This window comes from Triturus cristatus, chromosome 2_2 (assembly GCF_964204655.1).
Source record: "Triturus cristatus chromosome 2_2, aTriCri1.1, whole genome shotgun sequence".
In the NCBI taxonomy this organism is placed as follows: Eukaryota; Metazoa; Chordata; class Amphibia; order Caudata; family Salamandridae; genus Triturus; species Triturus cristatus.
Window position 1 is genome coordinate 795,452,370 of NC_140582.1, and position 25,482 is coordinate 795,477,851.

At 42.8% G+C, this 25,482-nt stretch overlaps 1 protein-coding gene across 1 annotated transcript in view; it reads left to right on the forward strand.

Annotated features, from left to right (window-relative positions):
- Window positions 1-16,009, forward strand: part of KDR (kinase insert domain receptor) — a 63,124-nt gene extending 47,115 nt beyond the window's left edge. The window contains exons 19-30 of the mRNA XM_085642089.1: window positions 110-223; window positions 811-899; window positions 3,080-3,230; window positions 4,426-4,514; window positions 5,481-5,603; window positions 5,739-5,850; window positions 5,963-6,062; window positions 7,936-8,041; window positions 8,577-8,722; window positions 10,152-10,248; window positions 10,345-10,433; window positions 13,741-16,009. Coding sequence (XP_085498215.1) covers window positions 110-223; window positions 811-899; window positions 3,080-3,230; window positions 4,426-4,514; window positions 5,481-5,603; window positions 5,739-5,850; window positions 5,963-6,062; window positions 7,936-8,041; window positions 8,577-8,722; window positions 10,152-10,248; window positions 10,345-10,433; window positions 13,741-13,918 — 1,394 coding nt within the window. The 3' untranslated portion in view covers window positions 13,919-16,009. The remainder of the gene's footprint in view (window positions 1-109; window positions 224-810; window positions 900-3,079; window positions 3,231-4,425; window positions 4,515-5,480; window positions 5,604-5,738; window positions 5,851-5,962; window positions 6,063-7,935; window positions 8,042-8,576; window positions 8,723-10,151; window positions 10,249-10,344; window positions 10,434-13,740) is intronic.
- Window positions 16,010-25,482: the final 9,473 nt, after the last annotated feature.

Consider the following 25,482-nt stretch of genomic DNA (forward strand, 5'->3'; position numbering starts at 1 on the left):
TTATATGCCATATTTTGGTAAATGTACAAAGTTAGAGGGTTCTTCCATGGTTTTGACATTTTCTTCCTGACGATATGGCGTGAACGAGGTGCCATTATTTGTTTTACAGAGGGTGCCACGTCCAGTGAACACAGAGCCTTGATGTCGGAGCTTAAAATTCTCATTCACATCGGTCATCACCTCAATGTCGTCAACTTGCTGGGCGCATGTACCAAGCCTGGAGGTAAGGGAGTGATGTTCATCGGCAGTTTGGCGCCTTCAGGATTTAGAGTCTGAAGTTTTTGGAGCTGTAAATATTGATACTCTAGGGCCTGGGTTGTGAGTTTTGTGCTAGGAATCATCCAGAGCAGCTCATACATGAAATACCTTATGCTAGTCAAGTGCTCACCTACCCATGCATTTTTATTCACCGCATGCAGAACAGTCGTTCCATAGCTTCTTCCTCTGATGCTTAACATTGCCTGGCTTAAAGTACTCAGAAGCTTTCTAGATGGACTAGCCTGGATCATACCATTTGTCCAAGCAAATTGAGTCAGGAACTTTTGGCCACTACAGCAAATGTCATTTACTCCACCGAAGAACACATTAAATGGGACATTTCAGGAGAAACATTTAAATCATAATCGTTTTACAGGTGCACGTTTCTTTAAATTGAACTTATTAAAAATATTTTACTTATGCATACCGTGATACACGAGAGAACAACATAGGGCTGTAACACTTAAGGTGAAACAAAGATCTCACGTAACATGGCAAAATAAGTTATGGATATAATGGATATAATACGTGGTGAATGTTTTCTTTATACAGGTCCCCTAATGGTGATTGTGGAGTACTGCAGATTTGGGAACTTATCAAGCTACTTGAGAAGCAAGAGGAATGAATTTGCGTCATATAAGGTGAGACTATTTCATCTTTTATGTAATGAATGTACAGCAGAATAGCCTGCACTCATAGTAAAAAAAGGTGTTTATTTAAGGGACGTCTTTTAGAAATCCATTGTGGTAATTTTTACTGCAATTACATTTCCACAGAGCGGGTAAATCCTTATACAAAACTTGCTGGCCACTTAATTGTCATGTAACCTCTGGAATGAATTGTGACATGGCACCCCTAACCCTCCAGGGAGCTATGTTGTCAACCAGCAGAAACACAGAATTAGTGTTGTACCATATGAACAACACATGCTAATATTATTTTGTTTCAAATTGGGCTAAATGCGAGTTATTAGTTGGGCTTCATATTTTCATAACGGGCGCCTCCGTGTCATGGTCCTCTTCATCTTGTCGTAAACGTATCAATGTACACTGGAAGCACAGTGCTGGTGATTTGAAATGTGCTTCACTTTGCACTTGCCCATCAGTGAAATGTCTCTATTTCCTAGTACGGGTTGTATGAGACTTTAAATATAATAAATATATAATTATAGATGGGTAGCAGTGAAGCAAGTGAATGTTTTTAACCTAGTTTTCTGAGTGACATCAAATAGAGAACAAGAGCCAAGCTCGAGTTGTCTATGATGTCACTCAGAACCCCAAGGGGAGAAACATCCCCGTAATTCACATTTTACTCATCTATAATTTTGCGTTATGTATGGCACCCAAAATCATCAGCTCCTACTTTCAACTACTTCGCAGAGGCCAAAGAGAAAAGGGTTAGCCACATAAATCATTGCCTCCCTTCTGAGTTCAAAATGTAAACAAGCATTGGCATAGCCAATATGGGACCTTATAAGTGTTTAGCCATGCAACAGTTGCATAACTAAATACTTCTAAGGTCCCAAAAGCGAGACCTATTGGCTATGCAAAGCGGCCGTGAAAGTGAAAGTAATCGCGGTAAAGCGCAGCGCGCGCACGCCCGCGCACATGCACTGTAGCTCTAGGCTGGCCTGGTAGCACTTTTTGGAGCCCTCTCAATAAGTCTCGCCAGACCAGCGCAGGCGCTGGGTCAGGCGAGACCTAAGAAAGAACCTGGTCTCTTGCCTCCCACCCCCACCACTCTCTGTGCCCTCTCCTCCAGAAGCTGTGTACCATTTCCAGCACTGCTCTGACAGGCTCTGAGACAGGGCCGGACTGGCCGTAGTGGGCATTTCCCCGGGAAGCTGGACGGTTGGGGGCCTGTTTTGTTATTTGGGGCCGGTTTTGCAGCAGTTGTGCAATATCGGCCCCCAGTAACAAAATCAGCAATGCTTCACACTTGCACCCCCAACAACACCCCAAACACCCCGGAGGACAAAATCACCAGGGCTTCTTTGGGTTCCAAGTCCAGCCCTGCTCTGAGAGTGTCCAGCCAGAACAGACTGGAATGCTTTAATGACGTAGCAACAGTGGGCAACTGTTGCTACGTCATAGCAGTGAGTTACTGGAGTTGAATCGCTAGTGGCTCCCTACTAGAGCCATACATAACAATGACAATTGATGATGTTTGCATCCTTAACATAACATAACATATATTTTGCACGTTCACCCCGAGATCTCTTGACACTTTTGACAGATAACAGTACTGCCATCACGGTACCTCCATAAGTGAAAGGGAGGGGCTTTGTGCTAGGCAATCTTCATGTTACTGAAAGCCAAGTAATGGAAAAAACTAAACAGAAAGTGGAAGTGTTTCACATTGTAGATGACCTGGCTGACTGGGAACTCATTATAATGCTAGTTCCCCATGGCACCCCCAACTGGGTGCACTCTTTATATATCACGCCCTATCACTTTAAGGGACAGCAGCCTCCAAAGTGCCATTGTGCACTATTATCTGCTCATCAGATTGCAGGGTGGGGGTTGCTGTCACTGCTGTCACCGTGAGATGGGCAAGCGCAAACAATGCAACAAAGTTTGCTCAGGAGTGTTTACCATTCTAAACCCTCCCCCAGGACCAAATGTGTTCATTTCTGAGCATCAATGCATCTTTTACCCTGCTTTTGATCCACAGTTCTTTAGAGGGCAGCTGTGACTGCATCTCTTACTTTATCACGCACACTTAGATGTTTCCTTCTTATTCTGGGGGGGGGTAATGCAAGGTGATGTACTCTGTACAATTCTTGCCATTTTAATGTGTGAAAAATGCTGTTTCATCGTAGAACAAAGCAGGACGAATTCGAACCGGGAAAGAACCCTATGTTGCTGATCTCCCGGCTGAAGTTAAGCGTCGTTTGGACAGTATCACGAGCAGTCAGAGTTCAGCCAGCTCCGGCTTTGCAGAGGAGAAATCCCTCAGCGACGAAGAGGAAGGTGGGGCATTCGCTGAAGGCTTGTGTTATGAACTCAGCATTGAGTGTTTGCATGAGTCAGTAAAGGAATTACTCGCACTGAGTCCTCTGCGGCCTCGCGGATATCCTGCTACGATAAATTCATAGCACGTTAAGCTGATCGATTCATAACCTCGAGCCTCTTCCATTTCACCACTTCATGCCCCCCTGCCTGGATCTCGTTCTGCTTGTATAAGAGTACGGGTGGGTCGATACTGTCTGAAACTGAACTAATCACCTTTATTAGCTTCTTGTGCCCTCAACCCCTGAGCCCCTCATAGTTAGCACGCTCATGCAGTTCCCTAAACCACCATTGTTTCTGTACTCCTGTTTCTGCTCTTTCCTAGAGCATCACAGCCAAAAACACAATCAACTTTGCTTTCAGTTTCACCCACAGCAGAGACCTGCCCATGTGAACTGACCCTCCCTTTCTCAAGCTTCATTAACCCCACCATACCAGTGGTGTAGTTTAATGTATATTACAAATCCATGCCTTAAATGTGTGTAACTCGCTGCTCCACCTTAATGTAATGCCCTATTTTTTCATCTGGCTTCTTTGAATCCATGTCATTCATTTTGCCTTCTTACCAGCTTCTTCTCCTCTTGTTTATGTTGCCCTGCATTTATGTTTCTTGTGTTACGTCCTTTAGTTTCCTCCATATTCGTTTTTGCTGAGCTAAGTAATAACTTGTTTGTACATAAGTGTCACCTCTAACATAGCACTTGTGTCAAAATGTGCCTCTTGTCAGTATCATGAGACCCATGTCAGCCCTGTGTTGCCAGTCTGCCCAGGTAAAGCTTTGTATAGAGAGTCCATCATCCAGCTGCGGCCCGTTCTGGTACGAGTGGTGGGGCCGGGTGGGGGGGATTTTGACAGACGATGTCGAGGGAAAATTAAATAAATAATTTTCCCTCGTCATCGTCTGTCAAAATCCCCCCTCCCCCGGCCCCACCGCTCTTACCTGCATGGGACGCGGCTGCCATCATTGCCTGCACTAAAGTTACACACCAAGTGTACCCATTTTGGGCACTTGTCTCTGTATGGTCTGTTTCACACTATGTTAAATTCAAAACTCATTCCCTTGTTTCCCATAGACATGTTTACAGTATGCAGGGCTATGCAAAGAAGCTGTCATGTATGTTACTCTCAAGTGACTTTATTTCTGTCTCTTCCAAAGAAATTGGCAAAAATCCACTGACTATGGAGGACCTTATCTGCTACAGCTTCCAGGTGGCCAGGGGAATGGAGTTTCTGGCATCTCGCAAGGTACGGTGTTGTCAAAATCAACATTCAAAATATTCTGCTCAAAGCAAATTGATATTCCAAAATAAATCCACATTTAAATATTATTTACATGAACCTTCACATATTATTATAATGACAAAACGATGTGCCTCGGAAAGCAAGCAAGGAGAAAGGGTGGATTGTGATTTTGGTAAAAAAAAAACAAATGAATGAAAGGGAATGGAGTGGAATACCTGTGGTGTTTAAAACACTTTAAAGGCTGTGCGCCAAGGAATGCATGAAGAATCGGACATCATTGGTTCTGACTGCTAGGACAGTGGATGGAATGCAGAGGAATGAGGGAGGGAGAATGTGAAACAGAAAACAAATAGAGCGGAATATTAAAGTGGAAGGGAGGTTGAGAAGGCTGAAAGCAATAGTAGTCACGAAACTGGTGGAACCACCACAGATGTATTAGACAAAGTACTGTTCAAGCCTATTCTGCATGTAGGTCTCAATTAAGCGAATAGGCAGAGCCTACATTTCTTTTTTTGCTTGTATGATACTAAAGTGTTGACAAAGTGTGTGTCATATCTGCTTTTTCACTTCTTTAAATTCACATATTCAGCTTAGGTGATAATTACACAAGATGGTGATCCATTCACTGATTACAGGAGTTTGCTGTAGTTGTGCATAATCTATAATATGATATCAAAAATAAATATAAATTCCTAATTTGAGAATTCTTGGAGTAACCGAACTGGGAAGTAAAGCCAAAGACGATTTTCAAAAGATTTTTTGTTTACTGTGAACATTTAATGTCTCAATATCACTTTGAGTTAGTAGGTTGGATGATGTTTTTGCTCTGAAGCTCTTTTCTACGGCAGTTGTTTTTGCGTACATCAATAATCAGTTGAAACTGAGGGAATTAAATATATGAAAAGGGTTAGCTGTTGATCAGAAAAGTCATAAACATTTGACAACCTTTATTTTCTCTTCTCTTTGCAGTGCATCCACAGAGACCTGGCAGCTCGCAACATACTCTTGGCAGAAAACAATGTGGTCAAGATCTGTGACTTTGGTCTAGCGCGAGACATCTACAAAGACCCAGATTATGTCAGGAAAGGAGATGTAAGTTGTCGCATAAACTTGGCAAGGAGAGGTGGATTTTTGCGTTGATTCATACTCAAGCTAACCTTCTAGCTATTCTTCTGAGACCTGCATGGATCCTTGCCTTTATCTGATCAGTCTTTTTTCTGTTTTCAGGCTAGACTTCCTCTGAAATGGATGGCACCAGAAACCATCTTCGACAGGGTGTACACAACTCAGAGCGATGTATGGTCCTTTGGGATTTTGCTATGGGAAATATTTTCTTTGGGTGAGTACCATTAAGCTTGGATTGAAATGTGGTCAGACGCTTGACCTAAATACCTCCACTGTTTGCACTTTTGAGGACTGTGTTTAACATAACATTATTTTAACTCTTTCAGGTGCCTCTCCTTACCCAGGTATACATATTGATGAGGATTTCTGCAGAAGATTAAAAGACGGGACCAGAATGAGAGCCCCTGAGTATGCAACTCCTGAGATGTGAGTAACTGAAATTCACATGGAGCAATATAGGGAATTGTTCCCTGAAAGTGTCAACACACTGGTTATACCCTTCCCCTCATACAACATATTATCGCACATTACTGCAACATAGCTTCCCTCACATGTATTTTTAGCACAATGATATCCCCAGGTGATGGTTATCACCACAACACAGGGAAGACCCAACGACTTCCGGTGATTATTATATATATATATATTTTTAAATCACAGAAGCACAAGTAAAAGCAGTAAAGTAATTAATAATGGCATCAGCCACTAAACTGGATTGCACTTTGATAAAATACTTGGGATAATCATGGTTCTGAAATAAGGGAGGTGGGAAGCGATTACTGGGTAAGATGGCTCAGCAAGTTACACAAATATAGACCTAGCCAATAAGCGCCGCAACTGATACATTCATTCGTTTTTGCTGCTTAACCTCATAGCGATCAGAGTCCCAGTCAACAGTGCGAATAAGAAAGATATAAGCACTTTATCACTCAAAACAAGGTAGAAGCAACCAAGACGTTTGAGCCAAAAGGCTGGACACGCACATGCTAAACAGTTTTAAAATTTAATGAGATGTCTTGCAGTTATTTACATGATTAATAAAAATATATTGCACCAAGCTAGTATTTGCTGCACGAGTTTAAGGCATATTCCCAATGCATTTTTTATAAAGTATTTCACAAGATGCCCAATGAGAAGGATCGCTTGCATCAAGCATTTATTTATAGCCTAACATTTGAAAATTAATTAACCTGCACTTACTGGCGAACTACAAAAACGTCACTGCTTGGAGCATTATATCGAACAAAATAAGCATCAATTAAAGATTATCATAAAAACTAATGTTACACACATTATGTGTTCCTTTCTATAACAGTCAGCATACTTAATGAACATTTTGAACAGACGAAGCAAACCCAAATGGTGGTGCAATTGTAGTTTATTACATGCCCAACACCAACGCCGCCATAACGCGCTTCAGCCCGCGTGGGTTCTTGATCACATGACACTGCTGAGGAAGCGGTTACAGTTATATATATGTATCTATTTATTTTGTTGCACTCGCTAACTAAAAGGCTTTTTAGACCAACACAGAGTCTAGCATAGCATGTTGCAATTCTTGAAGAGGAAAAGTTCACTGCTTATAGTTCCAGAATATAAAATATTTTTCGGAGGTGAGAAAACCTTTTAGGATGAGCACACGTTTTATAAAGTGTTACAAATGTATAACAAACTTCCCATAGGAACCTTCTTCTAAAAATGAGTCGGTGTGGTGCTGAAAGCTAATCTATATTTGTTCTGTTGATAAATTACTTTCAATAGCCCACTGAAACAAACATTAATTTCCATAGAACCAGAAATGTTACAGAAATGCAAAATTCTGTTAGCAAACCTTGCTAATATTTGGCTTGACTGTATCGTCCCTAAATGTTCCCCAAACTACTTTTAATATTCTTCTATCCTAAAGCTGCCTCTTGTTGTTTAATACTTAAAATTACAACCACTACAAATCTCTCGTCAATCTCAAATGAAATTTAGCTCTAGTTCCAACATCTTGATCCGAGCGACATGTGTGGATACATGGGAGTAAATTGCTGTTTACCTGAACAGGATCTAACCCACAGCAGAAAGGATAAAGAAATATCAGACCGTGGTAGAACATTTGCTGACCTTCCAGGAGAGAAAAAAGAATGTCATTCCATGAAAACAGATTTTACCGTATTATGGAAACACACACCTGTATAACTTTCAAAACTATTTTAAAACAGTCTTTGGACTGTCTAATGAAAGGAAGCATTTCTTCGTATGTAGCCAAGTCGTGTCCTTAGTTAATTAACAATGTGGATTTGTTTTTTCTCAGCTATCAGACAATGCTCGACTGCTGGTACGGAGAGCCAAAATTAAGGCCAGTGTTTTCGGAGCTGGTGGAACATCTGGGAAACTTACTGCAGGCAAGTGCTCAGCAGGTATGTGAATGTTGACAATTTGATACAGCCGCAAATTGTGGCAGAGCATATTTGTGCCTTGTTGTAAGATGTCTGTGAACAAAGCTAAAACTTTTGTTTGCATTAGGCCATGCAAACTTTTGATATCCATAAGAGCTAATCCATGGCACATTAGAGGAGTCTTAAAGAAAATGGCTTTATCTCAGTTCAAAGGGGCAAACCGTACCAGCAAATGTACCATGGATAGGATATAAACTGAAACACCTTCTGAGTGGTCTCCTTCTGAATCTGCGTTCCTCAAATGTCTGATTTTCTAGCTGAGTTTTTAAGCATAGGATTAGCGCAATGCCATCCACGCCAAGGTAGAAAGGGACAAAACGTTTTGCAATTTTTACAGTAAATTCAAATTCACTCAGTCGTTTAAGCTTTTAATTCATTTTTGTTTGTGAACATCATACATGGAAAATATTTGTGTGCCTACTTTATGAGCTCTGTTGAGTTTTTTCTGTTGAGGGCTGGAGTATGTATTCTCATGGCTGTTGATTTCCTATTGTAGGACGGTAAAGACTACATCCCAATGGGAGTATGTTTAAACATAGACGAAGACTCCGGGCTCTCCTTGCCAACGTCACCTGTTTCCTGTATGGAGGAAGAGGAAATGTGTGATCCTAAATTCCATTATGACAATGCAGCCGGAATAAGGTACTGCTCTATATTTGGGAAACATCCTATCAAGTATTGCAGTATTGAAGGGGGAGGTCAGAATTAGGAAGGAAGGACACTTCACCTGTTTTGTTTCTCCTTGAGTCTTTGTTTTGGATGTTAAGAACACAAAGGAGGCTTCCTTAACATTTCTTAAAGACTTTTTCTACTTTGTCAACCATTGTGATAATCCTGATATTACTGTTGAGTATCAGTTTGAAAGGCATTCAAAAATGTCTTTAAAAACAAAGAAATTGACCAGCTTCTAATAAAAGCAAGAGCTCGCGGGTTGGGAAGCTGAGGTAATTCTGAAACATACATCCAGAACGTTGGCTCACTTTTGCATGTCAGGATCAGGTCTAAATCAGAAAACGATGAGATATGTTTTAGAGCAGAGCTGAACTGTACCTTTAGTTGGACTTTGCCATCACATCTCAGCAGGACAGCCGTACTCTTAACTTTTAATGGGACAAGCAGCCCATATCACAACAGGATTGCCACTTTTTAAAATGTGATGTAACAGCACGCTTTTAGAGGAACCACATACTTAGGCTCAAAGTATTATATATGTCCTGCACCTTGCACTACTGCGCTTGCAGGTGATCAAACATGCACAGATATTACAAATCTTTAATTTTACCATATCATATTTCAATGAGCAGAAGAGCCCTCTCTTATTTCACATTTACTCCAGATACTTTTCTCAAATCTACTTTCAAAAGATGATCCTGCTAACGGCTGTAAGCCCCAGCCACAGTTGCCGTACTCTAAAACGTTTCCTGCAGAGCCAACTCAAGAACATCGCATTCTAAGGTTTACCTTTCGACTGTCATCTGTGAATGGAAACAATAAGTATATGCTCCATGACAATGATTCAGGGTGATTGACTGGTTGACATTGCCTGATGTCACTCAGCCCTCAGTGTATGGGATCAGGTCTCCAATCAGGAAGACCCAGAAGAAACACTGCTGCGGAGGGCCCGCCATCCCTTTCCAGACAATGCTTCAAGCCTGCATTCTCTATTTCCATTCTTGTGACTGCAGATGCTGCATTACATAGCTCTAACCACACAGAGCATGGCAGCAACAGAGATTGCTTCAATGACATGTTCCTAGTGGAAGATTGCTGCTATAATGGCATGTTAGTGCGTTACACCACAATGATAATACTGATATAAGGAAAATTCAGCTGTGTTGAAGAGATCCTCCAAGTGTTGAAAGCTCCAATGATGGGTGGCAGAGGTCCTCTTAAAATGTTGTGCAACTATGGCTGACCTTGGGGACGTCAGGGCAGATCAGTCATTAAAGAAACACTTTAGTCTCCATTCTGCAGAATGCTTCATCGATTCACCAAAGAATGCTTGTTTGAAAATAATTATGTCCACATGCAAAGACATAGTTATTTAGCTGTACTTTTCTTTCATTTGCAGTCGTTACCTACAGAGTTGTAAACGGAAAAGCCGGCCTGCAAGTGTGAAGACTTTTGATGATGTCCCGCTGGAACCGATTGTCAAAGTTGTTTTGGAGGTAAGATCATATATATATAAGCTTTGACTCTTCGTCTGTTTCTTTTATGAACACATTCCATTCCCTCATACTCTGATATGTATATCACTTTAATAGGACAATCAAACAGACAGCGGGATGGTCCTTGCTTCAGAAGAACTGAAGACCCTGGGGAACACAGCAGGCAGCCCATCAAACTCCTTTAGGTGAGTCTTAGCTGACAAGCAGATGTGCTCAGTAGAGGTCCACATGTGGATCTCAATAGGGATGGGACAGATATTGCCTGGTTCTGAGATCAAATATCTTGGCAACAAAATAGTCTAGTTTTTAGCTAGCAGCAGCCAACTTCTAACTAAAGTGCCAGAATTTGTCTCTCTGTTCAAAAGTAAATGAAAGATCTTGACTTGTAATAGTACACGCTGGTCCATAAGTTTGCCAAAGCTGTAGAAACGGGAAGCTAGTAGGTCACAGGTTTGAACTGTAGTAGATGTGACGCAAACTCTCATTCTTATGAGGCCTATGAGTACGACTTGGTTGCTTGATGGTAACACTAGTTAGATGAATTGCAGAAGACCTCAAGGAAGGATCGGGGACCCTGAGAAGGTGGCTTGAAAGAAACCCAGTACTGGAGAAAGCTCCATTGGCTCTCACTCTTTAGTGAGAAAACTCAGAATCCTACTTGTGGGAGAATGGAACTTTCTCCCCTACCTTTTATTTAACAAGAGTCAATTGGGGTGTCCACTAGCTGCCACAGAAGCTAGTCAGCGAAGTCACCCATAACACTTTCTGCGTCTTGCTTCCCTTGCTGCCAGCCTCCTGCAAGATCTCACTGGTTCACATGGTGCCCAGTTTCCAGTTAGACCACTGTAATTTCATCTGCAGTCCCAAAAGAAGCCGAGAACCGTGCACCTGGACTCAATTTCAGCTTTTATCGTTGCAAGTGTATCTCCTCTACCTTTAAAACACTTCCCTTGACTCCCTGTCTAAGAGAGCCCAAACTTCACAATCCTGGCCTCGGTGTGCACTATAATAGCATTAAGTAACTCTCTAAGTCCTGCCAGCAATATCAACCCCCCAGAAGCCTGAGGTCAGCATCCCAAACGCTACTTGCCACCCAACCATTCTGTTAATAAATTGCTATAGTGAAAATCTCTCTCCCCACTTGTGGTATGAGAGTCTGCTTGACGTTTCAAGGAGGCCTGAGAACCACTTCTTTCACTAAAATATGGACACGAGTATGCAGTAGTTCTATGCCTTTTGATTGACCTTTTAGACACTACATCCGATTCAGTCAGATGCCCAAGATTGGCCCCTCCACTCAGCCATGCAGCACCTGACGCCTGTCCATCAGGAATCATCATTTAATGCTTTCTGGTGTACAATCTGCACTGCAGTTGCTTTGGAGGAAGACAATGTTCTGATACATGACAATCGTCTCGTCTCCCCTCGTGACAATCTCCGGCTTTCACTGGACACCTCTGTACTGTTTAGAGCGCTTTGGAGCAGCTTCCAGCAGCATACCGTGCACATCTCTACCGAGTGACTGCTCTTGGGGTCCGAGTCTGTCAGCTTGCCATTCAGTCTGTCCCTCTCCCTACTAACAACAACAACGGCACTTGTCTGCTCATATTCGTGGCAGGAAGGGGGCCCGTCCCGCCATTGTCTTGTCTTGAATAGCGGCTCCTTGACCTCAGAGGTCAGATGCCACCGCAGGCTGGTCACAGAGCCGCGGGTGCAACGCTCCAGCCAGTGCGCCCAGGGGGCAGTCACACAGAACTCCTGTGAGCGCGCTCAGGGCACTCGAGCGTGGAAAGCGGAAATGGGAAACTGGAGAGGCCCGCCAGGCGGAAAACAAGGCGGCCAGTGTCCATCGCCGCGCTATCGTTTCAGAGCGGCTTGGGTCAAGCCTGCAGGCATTTCTGTGCATCACTGCGAATGGTCCCCAATCCCTGCTGCAAAGCCTATTGCCCTGACCTGCTTTTTTGTTTGTAAGTTTGGATTGTTGTTATTTTCCTCCTATTTTCTGGATACTTGCATATATTACACTGTTGCGCGTCACGCAATCACCTGTTTAAATGGCTGGTTCGGATTCTCTCTCCTCACACACAGTCACTCTTATAAACAAACACACTCAGGTTTTACCCTGCACGGTACGACCAGTCCCCCCTCCTCTGCACATCTTTACACTGACTCTAAAGGAACTGTGCGAGTTTGTATTTACTTTACTTCATTAATGTACGGAATTATTTGATTTGACAGCAGAATGCGCTCTCACAGTGAGAAAGCACAGGTGGTTTATGCACCTGCTGTGTAGTCTTCTGACCCACACGAGTACAGCTTCGCATTCCATCTAGATTGACTCAGCCTTTCACCTCTCTCCTGTTGATCCGATTATTGCCAAAGCTACGTAGTTATATATTGATAGTTCTATACCTAATAGAAACTGATCTGCAGTACACTAAAAATAAAATGAAACCTAATGTTGACTGAAAAGAATACTTTCGTCAAGGTATTTGCAAACGTAAGTCACACTTAGGTGCAAGACTTTCTTAATTTACGAATGCAAATACAATTTAATGATTCAGAGAATGTTAGTTTGTCCTCGTAAATACAGAGCATGATGCTAGTTCGGTGAAAGTGCCATGTGATCAAAGCTTTTCAGAGGAATAGGTTTGTGGGTGTACCATGGTGAGGACACGTGCCAAAGTAGGTAAACACTAGGTTTGTGAGTAGTGACAAACTTTTGTCAGAGATTTCCTGCTCCGCAGTTAGTGATTTGCTGGTTGTCAAGGGTAGAGTAAATCTGGTTTCAACAAATAGAAGAAAAGGAAACACCTCTAAAATGGGTGGAATGGAGAAACAAAAGCGTCTTTTGCACTGCAAATGTAATTTACATGCCATTTCTGCATGCAGGGATGCACTGTACAAATGTACCTTTCTATGTGCAAAATATTTCATGTGTAGAAGTACTCTACGAATTCTGACAGTTTCAGGATCACAGGAAACACCTCAGCTTCTTCGACAATTCCAAACAATTCAGGAATTGACTTTAGAATATACACATAGGACTATAGCCGTACATTTCTGACTTTTTGAGAATCATACCTTTATATTTAGTCAGTGTAGTATACATAATTCAGCAAACCTTTAGTCTACAAAAGTGAATCTATGAAGCAAGTCTATCTACAAGGTTGTACAACGTTTTTATTACATAATCAAAGTACAATGTAGTTTCTAATATTGGCACATTCATAGTTCGGCGAGCTTCCTACTTTTACTATGTTTATGGCCTTCTGCCATTTTACCCAACAAGCTGGAAATATTTCCTTGCGTGTGCTAGTAGTCGCTGAAAATGAGCGTTAATAGTATTGACGAGAATTATGACAAATTCAGGAGCTTTTTATTTTCACACAATCATAATATTGTTTCCACACAATTTGGAGAGGGGCACTGGGCCACCTTAGGGACGTAAGCCTATATAATTCTGACATATTTCAACTTTTTTTATTGCAGTGGGTTGGTGTCCAGCAAAAGCAAGGAATCTGTCATGTCTTTAACGTCCCACCAAACAAGTGGCTACCAGTCGGGATATCACTCTGACGACATGGACACAACAGCGTTCTCTAGTGAAGAAACAGAACTATTGCATCAGGAGAACAAGTTTCAGAACTGCTGCACGCTGTCGGTGTAGCGTGACTTTGTGATCCAGTGGAACTTAGTTTCCGCTGACAAATCTGGAAATCACTGGAAATTTGTCTTGTCTTGAATGTGTGCCTTTTTGGATGTGCATGCGTTTGACAATCAGCCGGCCTTCAGTGAAGGAGCGCAAAGCGAAGGGGACCTTTCACTGTGGACCATACAGATAAATGAAGGACTTGTCAAGGAGCAGTGCACGCCCCGGGGCTGTAGAGTATTTGTCATTGACGTAAGAAGTTATATATGTATATTTTTATATATTTGAAATAGGTATTATGTTTATTGACACTGAGTGTCTACCATTTGTCAATGATTGCAGATAATAGCATTGTTAACGTAAAAACAAATGAAGGAGTAGCTCTGAGCTATTTAGAGAAAATGTATATATATATAATAGTTTTTGTCATTTAGAAGCTTTAGTAAAAGAAACCACTGTGACATTTATTATTCGAACATTTGCATCAGAAGCTGCAGGTTTCTCATGATGGATGGAGAAGAGAATACGTACATTCCACAGGGCGTCTCTCTAATGATGTTTTGCTCAACAGTAGGTTGTACAAAATTCTTACTACTGATAGTCGTCTCTCATTCTCCTGCTGACATTTTCTTGCACTGAAGATATTTTACTACTGTGCTTTTAACTCCACTTCTTTCTCCCAAAACATTAGGCAAAATAATTTGAAGTGCCCTTCTGAGAGTTGTATCAGAAGTTAGAACAAAGACATTCACAGAAGTGGTTCATCAAGTCTATTTAGTCCTTCTGTTTCTCTGCCTGATGTGGTAACCTATAGACAAAGCGTGGTTCCCAGCTCTATCTCCATTTCATATGAACTGCCCAATCAAACAAGCCCGCCGTCACGATTTTATCAGCATCTTTAATTAGCAGTCAGTTATAATTAGTGTGATGCGAGAGTCGTCCGTAGGAGGGCGCTGTGTTGCTTGGGTGAAGGAAGGAGGATCGGAGGACGCTGGGAATCATTTTATCAGCATTAAGAGAATTTGGGAAAACTACCAGAGAAGCTATTAGTAAAAAAAGGATGTTAGTCAAAAGCACAGCTTCCCAGCATGTACCATCTGCTCACTTTATTGCTTACATCACATAAGAGACCACATGCACTGCACTCTTTAAACTGTCTTAATTGGAACACGGGGACCTGGGTTCATTTTTTCCAAGTTGTGATCTTTGGACAAAACTTAGTTGCCACCATTTCTTTTCCTGCCAAAAGTGGGCGTGCTTAGAAAAGACTTCTCTCGCTGTCTAGCGCTTCACTTTTTTGTATTTCACCATCTTTTCTGTGGTCGTTTTAGGTGCTCTGCTGCAGTAATATACAGTAATGTTCTTTTAAAAGTCACATTGCCCGTGTACTCATAGTTTACGGGTTTCCATACATTAATTTGTCAATAGAAGCAGTTCACTGTGGTAGCCCACCGTATAAATGTGTTGAACTTAATTTTATGTATGCAATGAAGCACTGGTCAAATAAACAAGCCGGGCCTGGTCACTTCTATAGACATGGACTGCACAGTCGAAGTCTGCTGGGACTTGGAAGAAAATCTTCTCGACTTTGTCGTGTTCCCGATTCTGATCCAAGAGGAGTCCATGGTGACACTAATGGGTAATTGTTCTTGGTGCACACACACGTACAAATGAGTGCAAGTGAGTAAATACAAATATACACAATCTACATAAACCTTTTACAGGTGCTCTTCACTTTATGGCTGCGTATTTGTTTATTTATTTCCTTCTTTAGTTATCCCTGTCACTGCAACCACATAACATATAACATGACAGTGAAACGTGCACGCAAACATCGTGTCTTGCAGCAGGTTAACTTGTAGTCTAAAGTAGTTGTTTTTTAATAACTAATGTATTTTTTTATGGAACTCAGGAGTTGGGAGCCAACTATGCCATGTCAATTATTTATAACATGTTCACGTAGAGTAAATGTAATATATGACAGTGCATCTTTATAAATATATTGTATATAGATAAAATGTATATATATATCATGACAACGTTATGGTTTTCATTTTATATCAGTATTAGTTATCAGTATTGCGAAAGATAATAAAACATTTTTGTCAATATGGAGTGTCTGCCCTTTTGCTTTAAAAAAAAAAGTGAACAATCTGTGGCTTTTGGCTTTATAGATTGAGTCATATATGTTTTAATATGGCCACTTCAAATTGTTGACCTTGTCAGGGTACTTTGATGTACCTCCTGGAACACAGACTCCCAGAATGCCACCAGTTTACCCTTTCTTAAACTCGCAAAACTACACAGGGTCAAAGCATACTCAGCTAACAGTTTACGATGCTTGTAGAAGGCCATTTGATGTGTGGTAAGGATCTTGGTCAGGGTTCTCCAAAGTTGGTCCTGGAGGGCCGGATCCCTGCCAGATTTTTAGTATATCCCCGTTTAGATAAATGTAGTTATCTTAAAAAGCTGGCATAGATCCGGCCCTCCAGGACCGACTGTGGAGAATCCTGATCTTGGTCATCTGTATCCCGGTGTGAAAGTTCTGCAAACTGCATGTACTCTTTAGTCGCAATAACAGCCAGACTCATGATCAATTTTTAGGAATTTTGATTCCTTTGTGAGGTGCGGCTACGTCTGGCGTTTCAAGAGCATGAGTCCTTGATGTTGTACTGTACAGCCAGTCTACAGTAACAATCTATCTCCAGAGCTATCATTTGGGCTGGTGAAGGTAATTCAGTTCTCCCACGTTGACAGTCCATTTCTTATCTTGTATCTATTGGCTTTCAGTGACTTTACAAGCACTGTTCAGACTTCCCATGTTGGACTGTAAACAGTGCATGGCTATGTGTATTGCTGGTGAGGAAAATTAGGTCATCAAAATGTTGATGATGTGACATGAGATCATCCGAGCAGTCTTGAATATCCACTCTAGGGTGAGCGGGACCACTCATCTGTAGGTTGGTATTCCTTTATTCTAGCTACAGTTGTCTTCTACGTTTTTTCTACAAGGCTTTCAACTTTGTGTATTTACTTCTATTCATGGCATGTGAACATTTTCGAAACAGTATTATGGGCAAAATGTGGTTGTTTTTATTTTATTAAACAATCTAAAGTGGGATAAAGATTTCCAGAATTTCTGTTACGAGTCATTACCTACCGGTGGTGGTGGTGCAGAACCACACAACACCCTATGGAGAGAACTAGTAGCAGGGGTACTGCCTGAGAAGGTAGTCCAGCATGGTGCCCAAGAGCAATGGGCATGTTCATCTGAGGGTACATCCTCCATTTTGCAAACATCAGGGCCCGTATTAAGGAGTGGGTAGTTTCGCTGCTGACCATAATGATGAGCAGCACTACGGGTGTAAGTTCAACCCTTCACGGAGGGGGGAAATGCCACCTGTCGATAAACCCATTCTACCAAGTTACCACCAGTGGTTATTCTTTACTATAGGTCAGTCAAAATTGGTAAGGGATCAGTGCTTATGCCGGTTTGTTGGAGCTTGTGGTCAAAACATGCATGAAACCACACTGTTCAAAACACAAGTCAATGAACCAGCTGTTCGCTGCTCGTTTAACAGGCTAGGATGACATATTGGAAACGATTAAGAAGCCCTTAGGATTGCTCCTGAGCCTGAGGAATTGAGGACTGTCCCCATGCATGTGTTTCCAGGTAGCTTTAACATTGCTGTCTACTAAACAGATTATTGAAGGATTTGAATAATCATTGTGTTTATAAATCGAGCATGTGCTGTATTTCAAAGATACTGTGATCTTCTTTGTATCTGAGGTTATTCATAGAGAGACTAGGCATACTGAATCTTATTTTCAGCTCCAGTCAAGGAACTAAGTAAGTCAAAAACCAAGAAATAGAAGGATTTTTTTCCTTCAAATTATTTTAATGAGATATTCCTTAGTTGACCATAACAGGTTATTAATAGTCAGCAACGTGATTAGCGAACATTTGAAACTGCCACTAGCTAGTGCAGCCAATTGACTCATTAACCAACATTTAAGTAGAAAACAAACTAAACGTGAAAGGGAGGGGCATGGGGAGATAAAGAAGCAAATTTAGTTACTCAGTTGCACAATTTCCACTATAAAATCCTAGCCAAAGGATGCCTAACCAAACAATGTACAAACTTAGAGCATACCCAGACAATGTACAAACTTGGAACACGAGCACATCTCAATCCAGAAGAGGCCAGGCCCAACCATCTCTCAGTTTTGACCAGAAATAAATTCCGGCCCAACCTAGACAACAATGGTTTCCCAAAAAGAAGCGAAATGGACTTTGACAATTACATTTTACCTTACTCCTGTACGGAGTATTTACCAGTTTCGTCCAGTGTAAAGAGATGCATTATGCCCCTGCATAATGCTTTGCATTTGGCAGGGATGGAGTGCCATTGCCCCTCAAGGGGTCCCACTCTGAAAAATGCTCTGTTCTAGCCTGCTGAGGCACCTTAGATCTGACAGACAGGCTCTCTAATTATGTTCCATAAGCTTTGACATTAAGGGCCTTATTACAAGTTTGGTGGTCTGTGGACTGCCATATCGGCAGTGGCAGTGCGAGCTCGGTAAGCTCTGTAGTCTGACCACCATATTACAAGTTGTCTGGATTGGCTTTGAGGATGCTGAAACGCTGACACCGCCACCCAGCTCTGACCGCGGCAGTTGCAAAGTGGGCCAATTAAGCCGTGGGAGGCTCGGACCACCAGTGAAAACGCCCAACAATTACGAGTTGCCTCACAGCCAGCGTGACCATGGCGGTCCAACCACCACATCTGAGATGGCGGAAAGGGAGGGATATAAGGCCGAACCTCACCTTTACTCACCTCTACTCCCATCGTTCACGTCCTGCCGCTGCTCTACCTCCTCGACCACCTTCAAAACCAAGTCCGTCACAGACGGAATCGGCAGTAAGTCATACAATTACCTGTTGCCATACACTCATCAGCAAAATGATGCATCGCCATGGATCGGGCAAGAGAGGTGGGGTCGCAAAGTTATTTACATGTATACAGGGACCCTGTCTGGGATTGTGCCTCATCAATCATCCAAAATATATCTGTTGGATGGCCTCCTGGGCCAAAACTCTGGTACTGCACAGGCACACTGTATACAAATGGACACGTGTCAGCAAGTTATATGTGTACATTTATTTGTGTTCCACAGCACCACCTCCTCGCCAAGATTACACCTATTAATCTCTTGACACACATAACTTTAGCCTTTTCTCATTTATCTCCCATGTCACCACAGATCTCCCCTTAAAATGCAGGATATCATTTGTCAAGTGTTGCTAAATTGACATTGAACTGACTACAACTACCATGAGGCCATGTGAATGTAACTCTAATCAAGATGAGACACTCCGTTTGCCCATTCTCAGTTGTCTTCCATGTCTCCACTGATTTACACTTATAATCTAGGTTAACATTTGTCAAGTGTTGCTAAATTGACATTGAACTGACTACAACTACCATTAGGCCTTGTGAATGTAACTATAACCAAGATGCTACACTCCTGTGGTCCGTTCTCACTTGTCTACCATGTCACTACTGATGTTACCTGTTCATGCAGCTTACCATTGCTCAAGTGTTGCTAAAGTGAGACTGAAGTGATTACCACTACCATGAAGCCTCGTCACTCCTTTTCTAACCAAGATGCTACACTCCTGTTGCCCCTTCTCACTTGCTTCCCATGCCACTACTGATGTTAACTGTTCATGCGGCTTACCATTACTCAAGTGTTGCTAAAGTGACATTGAACTGACTACAACTATCATGAGGCCTGGTGAATGTAATTCTAACCAAGATGCTATAGTGAATGCGACACATTCACATGATTGCACACATCCCAGGGTCTGTTTTGATGTTAAAGAAACATCTGTATGGATGTGTCAGTAAAGTAACACACACCTTCTCTGATACAACTCTGTAGTAGACACTCACACATTGCCCACATGAAAAAGCAATGTCAGTTAATGCGAGTACATAGAATCATTGTGAGATCCATTTGAGTGGCCCAATGGAAGCACTCTCTGCAGAATAGCTATGCCTCTATCAGGGGAATCTTCAAAGGCTGGAGTCCTGGGGCACACTACAGGTTGTACATGCCTGACAAACTCCATGTGCACTGGACCTAAGAACCGAAGTTCATCAGGGACAACCAATTGCATACTCAAGTTCCATGCATGTGTAGGCAATGAGTAAGTTCGTCTTAGGAAAGCAAACACAGCACTTACCACATGTGGCACAAATCTAGATAAAGTAGCTGTAAGCTACACACTGCAAAATGGACACATGTCCATGCAGAACTACACAAAGGGATAACAAGTTGACACCCTCCATTTGTGGATACAGAAATATCTAACAAAAATACACCTAAAACATACCCAACCTATATCATAGGAAGAAGGGCAAGCAAAATGACAGTGACAGTGGCCAGGCCAAGATGAAATACGTGCCACTTAACATGTCAGCCAATGCAGTGTCTGCCTGATCTGGATTTCAACCCACATAGATTTCCATCCACAATATACCCTTGTCCTGTCTGACTCAAGCACTGGCTCCAAGAGCACATTATACAAACCCCTTCAGCTGGATCAGCAGTCAGGGATCAAACACACACAACTGTACTTACACATCCCTAACTATACAACAACATCAAATAGTCAGGAAAGTCATGTCAGGATCATTGTCTACAAAACTATGAAAGTTTTCATAAATGCATGATTTTTTAAATCAAATCAAACATAGGCCAATGGCATGTCCATAATGGATGAAATGTGCCACAGCACAATGCTGTGCCAAAACACTTGTGCTATCTGACACTGCCAGGGAAGCTCCTCACAAAGGGGCATCCATTGGGCACAGTAGCTACCTCTAAGATGGTACATAGGAAGGGGGTGGGGTAGAGGTTAAGAGAGGGGTTAGGTTTATCCTTGGGAGGGGGCTTCATGGACTTGGGATTTTTGGGGCTGGGTTTTGGTTGACAAGTTTTATGTCTTTTTTCTTTTTTGGGATGGGTTAGGGGGTGGGGTGGCTGTTTTTGAGAAGTGGAGTGGGAAGTGGAAGGGATGGGTTTGGGTGTGGAAGAGGTTTAAGGGACTTTGGGAGGGGGTCAGGTGTCACAGGGGTAAGGGCAAGGGCAAGCAAGGGAGACTCATGGGGAAAACAGGTAAGGTGCTTGGGATGGAGTTCAGATTGGGAGGAAGAGGGAGTGGAAGAGTGTGGGGGTCTTCTGTTTACAGTGTGTAGTTTGATGGTGGTTGTTTTGTGGGTGAATGTGAGCGTATCTGTTTTTTGGGGGGAGTGTTTAGGATGTGCTAGGTGTTGTGGAGGGGTCTGTGGCTGTTGCTGTGATGTTTGTGAATGGTTTTGTCTGTGGAGGGGTATGTGGCTGTTGCTGTGATGTCTGTGGGTATGGGTGTGTCTTTGGAGGGGTATGTGGCTGTTGCTTTGATGTTTGTGGGTATGGGTGTGTCTGTGGAGGGGGTTAGTGTGTGATGCTGTGGTGCCTGTGGGTATACCGGGGTGGTGGTGGTGGTGAAGGAGGTGAGTGTCTGCTATGCATATGTGCATGTGTGAGGTTCTTGGGTTTGTGTGTGGTGCTTTGGTCTGTTGAAGTGTGTGCATGTTTAGGTGTGCTTGTGCTTTGGGTAGGATTGGGAAGAGGGAATGTGGATGTGGAAGGGGCAGGAGGGGGGTTGTAAAGTTGGGATGGGTAGAGTGCTGTCGTGAGGGAGGAAGCCAGAGCCTGAAAAGATTTCTTTCAGACATAAATGCCAGTGTGAATGTCTTTCAGGAAGGCAACCATCTGAGTCATTTGGGTGCTAAGCCCCTGGATGGTCTTTCGCACTGAAGTCTGACCCACACAGATGCTCCTCAGGAGGTCAATAGCCTCCTTACGCAGGTCAGTGGGGCTAACAGGGGTAGGAACTTGTGGGGGAACAACAGGGAGGGTGTCGATGGAACTGGTAGTGGCAGACAAGGATAAAGGTGGAACTGATCATGTTGGGTCTGCCACCACTTTGTAATGACTACCAGAGGATGACTCAGATAATAATAAGATGTCAATGGTCTCCTCAGGGGGACTTCTCACACCCTCCTGGTCACTGGGTACACCCGTGTCTGATGTAGCATGTCCGCAACCGCCATGACCAGCTGTGTCCCCACTGACGTTGGCCCAGTCTCCTCCACTTGCCCTGGATGTTTCTGAAATGACAAGTACTGCAATTTTCTTTCCATACCACACCATCACAAATCACCAGAAAACAATAAAGAATTCCACATATCACACCACCTTCCTGTTTCACTTCATAGGCTTCCAAGGTAGCGTGAGTACATGCATGCATGCCACATAACCTGGAATCAGTTGGCTTCACTCATGTCAGAACTCCAGACTGGGACAAATGCATGGATGGAATTCTCTACACTCCATCCTTATGTCCATACTCGCATAGTTGATACACTTGAATACTTTGGCACGTGTTGTGTACCATTGTAAAGAGATGCAACCAAATAGAGTGGATATAATTTTGAGATTTACACAATGCTCACACAAGGTCCAGAGTCCAACAGATCTACCTATCCCTCATAACACATAATGATGTCATGAAGGTCGAGTCCAACACCAATGTACCATCAATTATTGTTGTGGTAGACATCATGTCAAATGCAAGTGCTCATTGCACACTGATGACACTTTAGACTCAAAATTACATCATGTGACCGTAACCTGATAAGAAAAGTGAATTTCTACATGTGTAGTTTGCCTGTGTATCTCATTTAACAAGTAAAGCTCCCAGCAAACAATGAGGTCCTAACATTTGAGGGATAGATACTGCGAACTCACACAGCACAACACTCCTTATAGCCATGTGAACATGCCCAATCCCTCTTGGTACAGCTGATGATGCCAATCAGAGATTGAATATCCACAAGCCAACACACCTTTGAAGGTTTTGGGTGTCCCTGAATATCTAGGACATGAAGATGTGAGAACACTAGCGTCACCAAGGGCAGGCACATCACACCACTCTTTGGCATTACATACTCAGATTGTCTTTTGAGGATCAGTGTAGACACTCAGTGAACAGATGTTTGGTAACTCTATTGCAGATGAATCATCATCTGCCAACTACACACTGGCCAACATGTAGGCACTAAGGTGATGTCACCAGTGATGTTTGCACACTCATTCACTGTATGACCAGAACGTACCAATAGGAACTGATGTACAGTCACTGTGTGTACTCAGGACACTGTCATATTACACGCAAAAGGGCCACCATCAAATGAGGGACAGCAGTGAGAGTACATCACACTTCAAACAAGCAAAACAAGTTGTCTGTGTGGTACAATTGTCATTCAGATCGACAGAGAACATGAGATGGTTACTCACTACACTCAGCCAGGTGTCTGCTCAAAAGGAGAGGATTGGATGTGTACAGGTCTCTGCTGTCTTCCAGGTCAGAAAGACAATAGCCACAGCACAGCAGCATGCACGTACTACCACACTTACACTAACAATTACTCAACTTGTATGGCACATGGGCCACCACTAATCTTGGTAGTTGTAGTCATTTCAATGTCATTTTAGCAACACTTGAGCAATGGAAAGCTACATGAACAGTTAACATCAGTAGTGACATGGGAGACAAGTGAGAAGGGGCAAGAGAAGTGAAGTATCTTGGTTACAGTAGGAGTGACAAGGCCTCACGGTAGTTGCTGTCACTTCAATGTCACTTTACAAACACTTGACCAACAATCAGTATAACATAGCTGTTGGCAACATGCATTTGGGATGGTCCATACATGACCGTTTCCACACATATCATGGGTCCTGGATAGATATTGTAATGGAAATTCACTTACAGTTAGCATTGCAACATGTGGCATGTCCTGGAGTTGGATACATGTGGTCTTATATGCAACAATACACATTGTCAGTGACAAACCAACATCTCAGATACTCTGAGTATTGTACATTAGGAAAGTAGATAGAGAACAGATTAGGAAAAGCAGAGTTGAGAGCAAACAGGACATTGTGATATTGTGGCAGTTGTTGAAGTGTAACTTACCAGAGTTTACTCCCCCCTCTATTCCTAACGAGCCCTCAGTATGCAGGGTGGCCAATGCCTTCTCCTCTTAGGGTAAGAGTTGCAATGGTGCGCTGGGAGGGCCACCGCCAGTCCTCTGTGCCTCCAGCTGGTGGCTGTTGTATTTGGTATGGAATTTCAGCCAGAGGTCATTCCACCTCTTCCTAATGTCTCCCTGTGTGTGCAGGATGTTGCTAACAGCATTCACTCTGTTGGCTATCCTGTCCCACATTTCTATTTTCCTACTGAGAGGATTCTGCTGGACTTGGGAGCCAAAAATGTTTGGCTCTACTCTAATGATTTCATCCACCATGACTATCAACTCTTGCTCAGTGAAGCTAGGTTTTTTCTGCAGGCATGGTGGAAAAGACAAAAATGTGAGTGAGTATGTGGACGAAGAACAAACAAGTGATAGTGCTAAAAAGGTGCAAAAACGTTAGAAACATTGCAGGTGGTGGAGAGTGCTAAATGAGAAGCTGAAAAAAGGGGTAGTGCAGTAAATGGCTGTCTGTTTTGCTGTGCTGCAGTTTGGAAGAAAAGGATGCTGGTCAGGGATGGGGTGTGTTTTATAGTGTGATTTGCAGGTGTGCCCACTTGCCAAAGCACATCAGGTGTGTAGTTTTTAAATCTATCTAATGGCCGTTATGTTGTTTTTTTAGGGCATACCACAGCGGTCGACTGCCATTGGGTAACCGCCATTTGTTGAGCACCGATGTGAGACCGCAAGTATGACTGTGTAGTTGTAATACGCTCAGCGGCTGTACAGTGAACCTGGCGGCATCATTGGACGTACCGCTGACATTTCAGACTGCCATGGTCCCGCCAAGTAGACCGATGTGGCAGCCATCAGCATTTCACACAGCACAACTTGTAATATGGAGGCTGGTAGACCGCCGACGCGGCGGTGGCACTGATGACACGACTTTCGGGCAGTTGCACTGCCAAACTCGTAATAAGGCCCAAAGTGCTATGCCCTTTTGCTTGCATTGGCTTCATCAGTTAATCCTCATGCCTGGTAAAATCTTGCTACTAAAATGCAAAATCTCAGCACCAATCACAATTTGATTTGCTCTCATCATGTCACCTCTCCAGGGGCAGCACTTCACTCTCCATACATAGAGGAAAACCTAAAGGCTGTAATCTCATAATCCAGTGTGGGTTGATCACTGTGTGTCTCCTCTGGCTGCATCCGTCCCCACCACTAAATCTTTACAGCACATCTCACCCTGTCGGCTCATCCACTGTTTCTGTGTCACGCTGGCAATCTTAGTAAGGATATAGTTTCTAACCCACGTTACTTCAACCTAAGGAGTAATCTATAAAATAGGACAAAAGATACTCATCTGTAATAATACTGGCAGTCCTTCCACAATTACTGAACCATTCTCAGAGAAGAGCTGCCTAGCCATAGAAAACACAGAGGGCACAAAGAGCTTGAAGTCAACATATTTAGGTAAGCCATTTCTGAATCAAG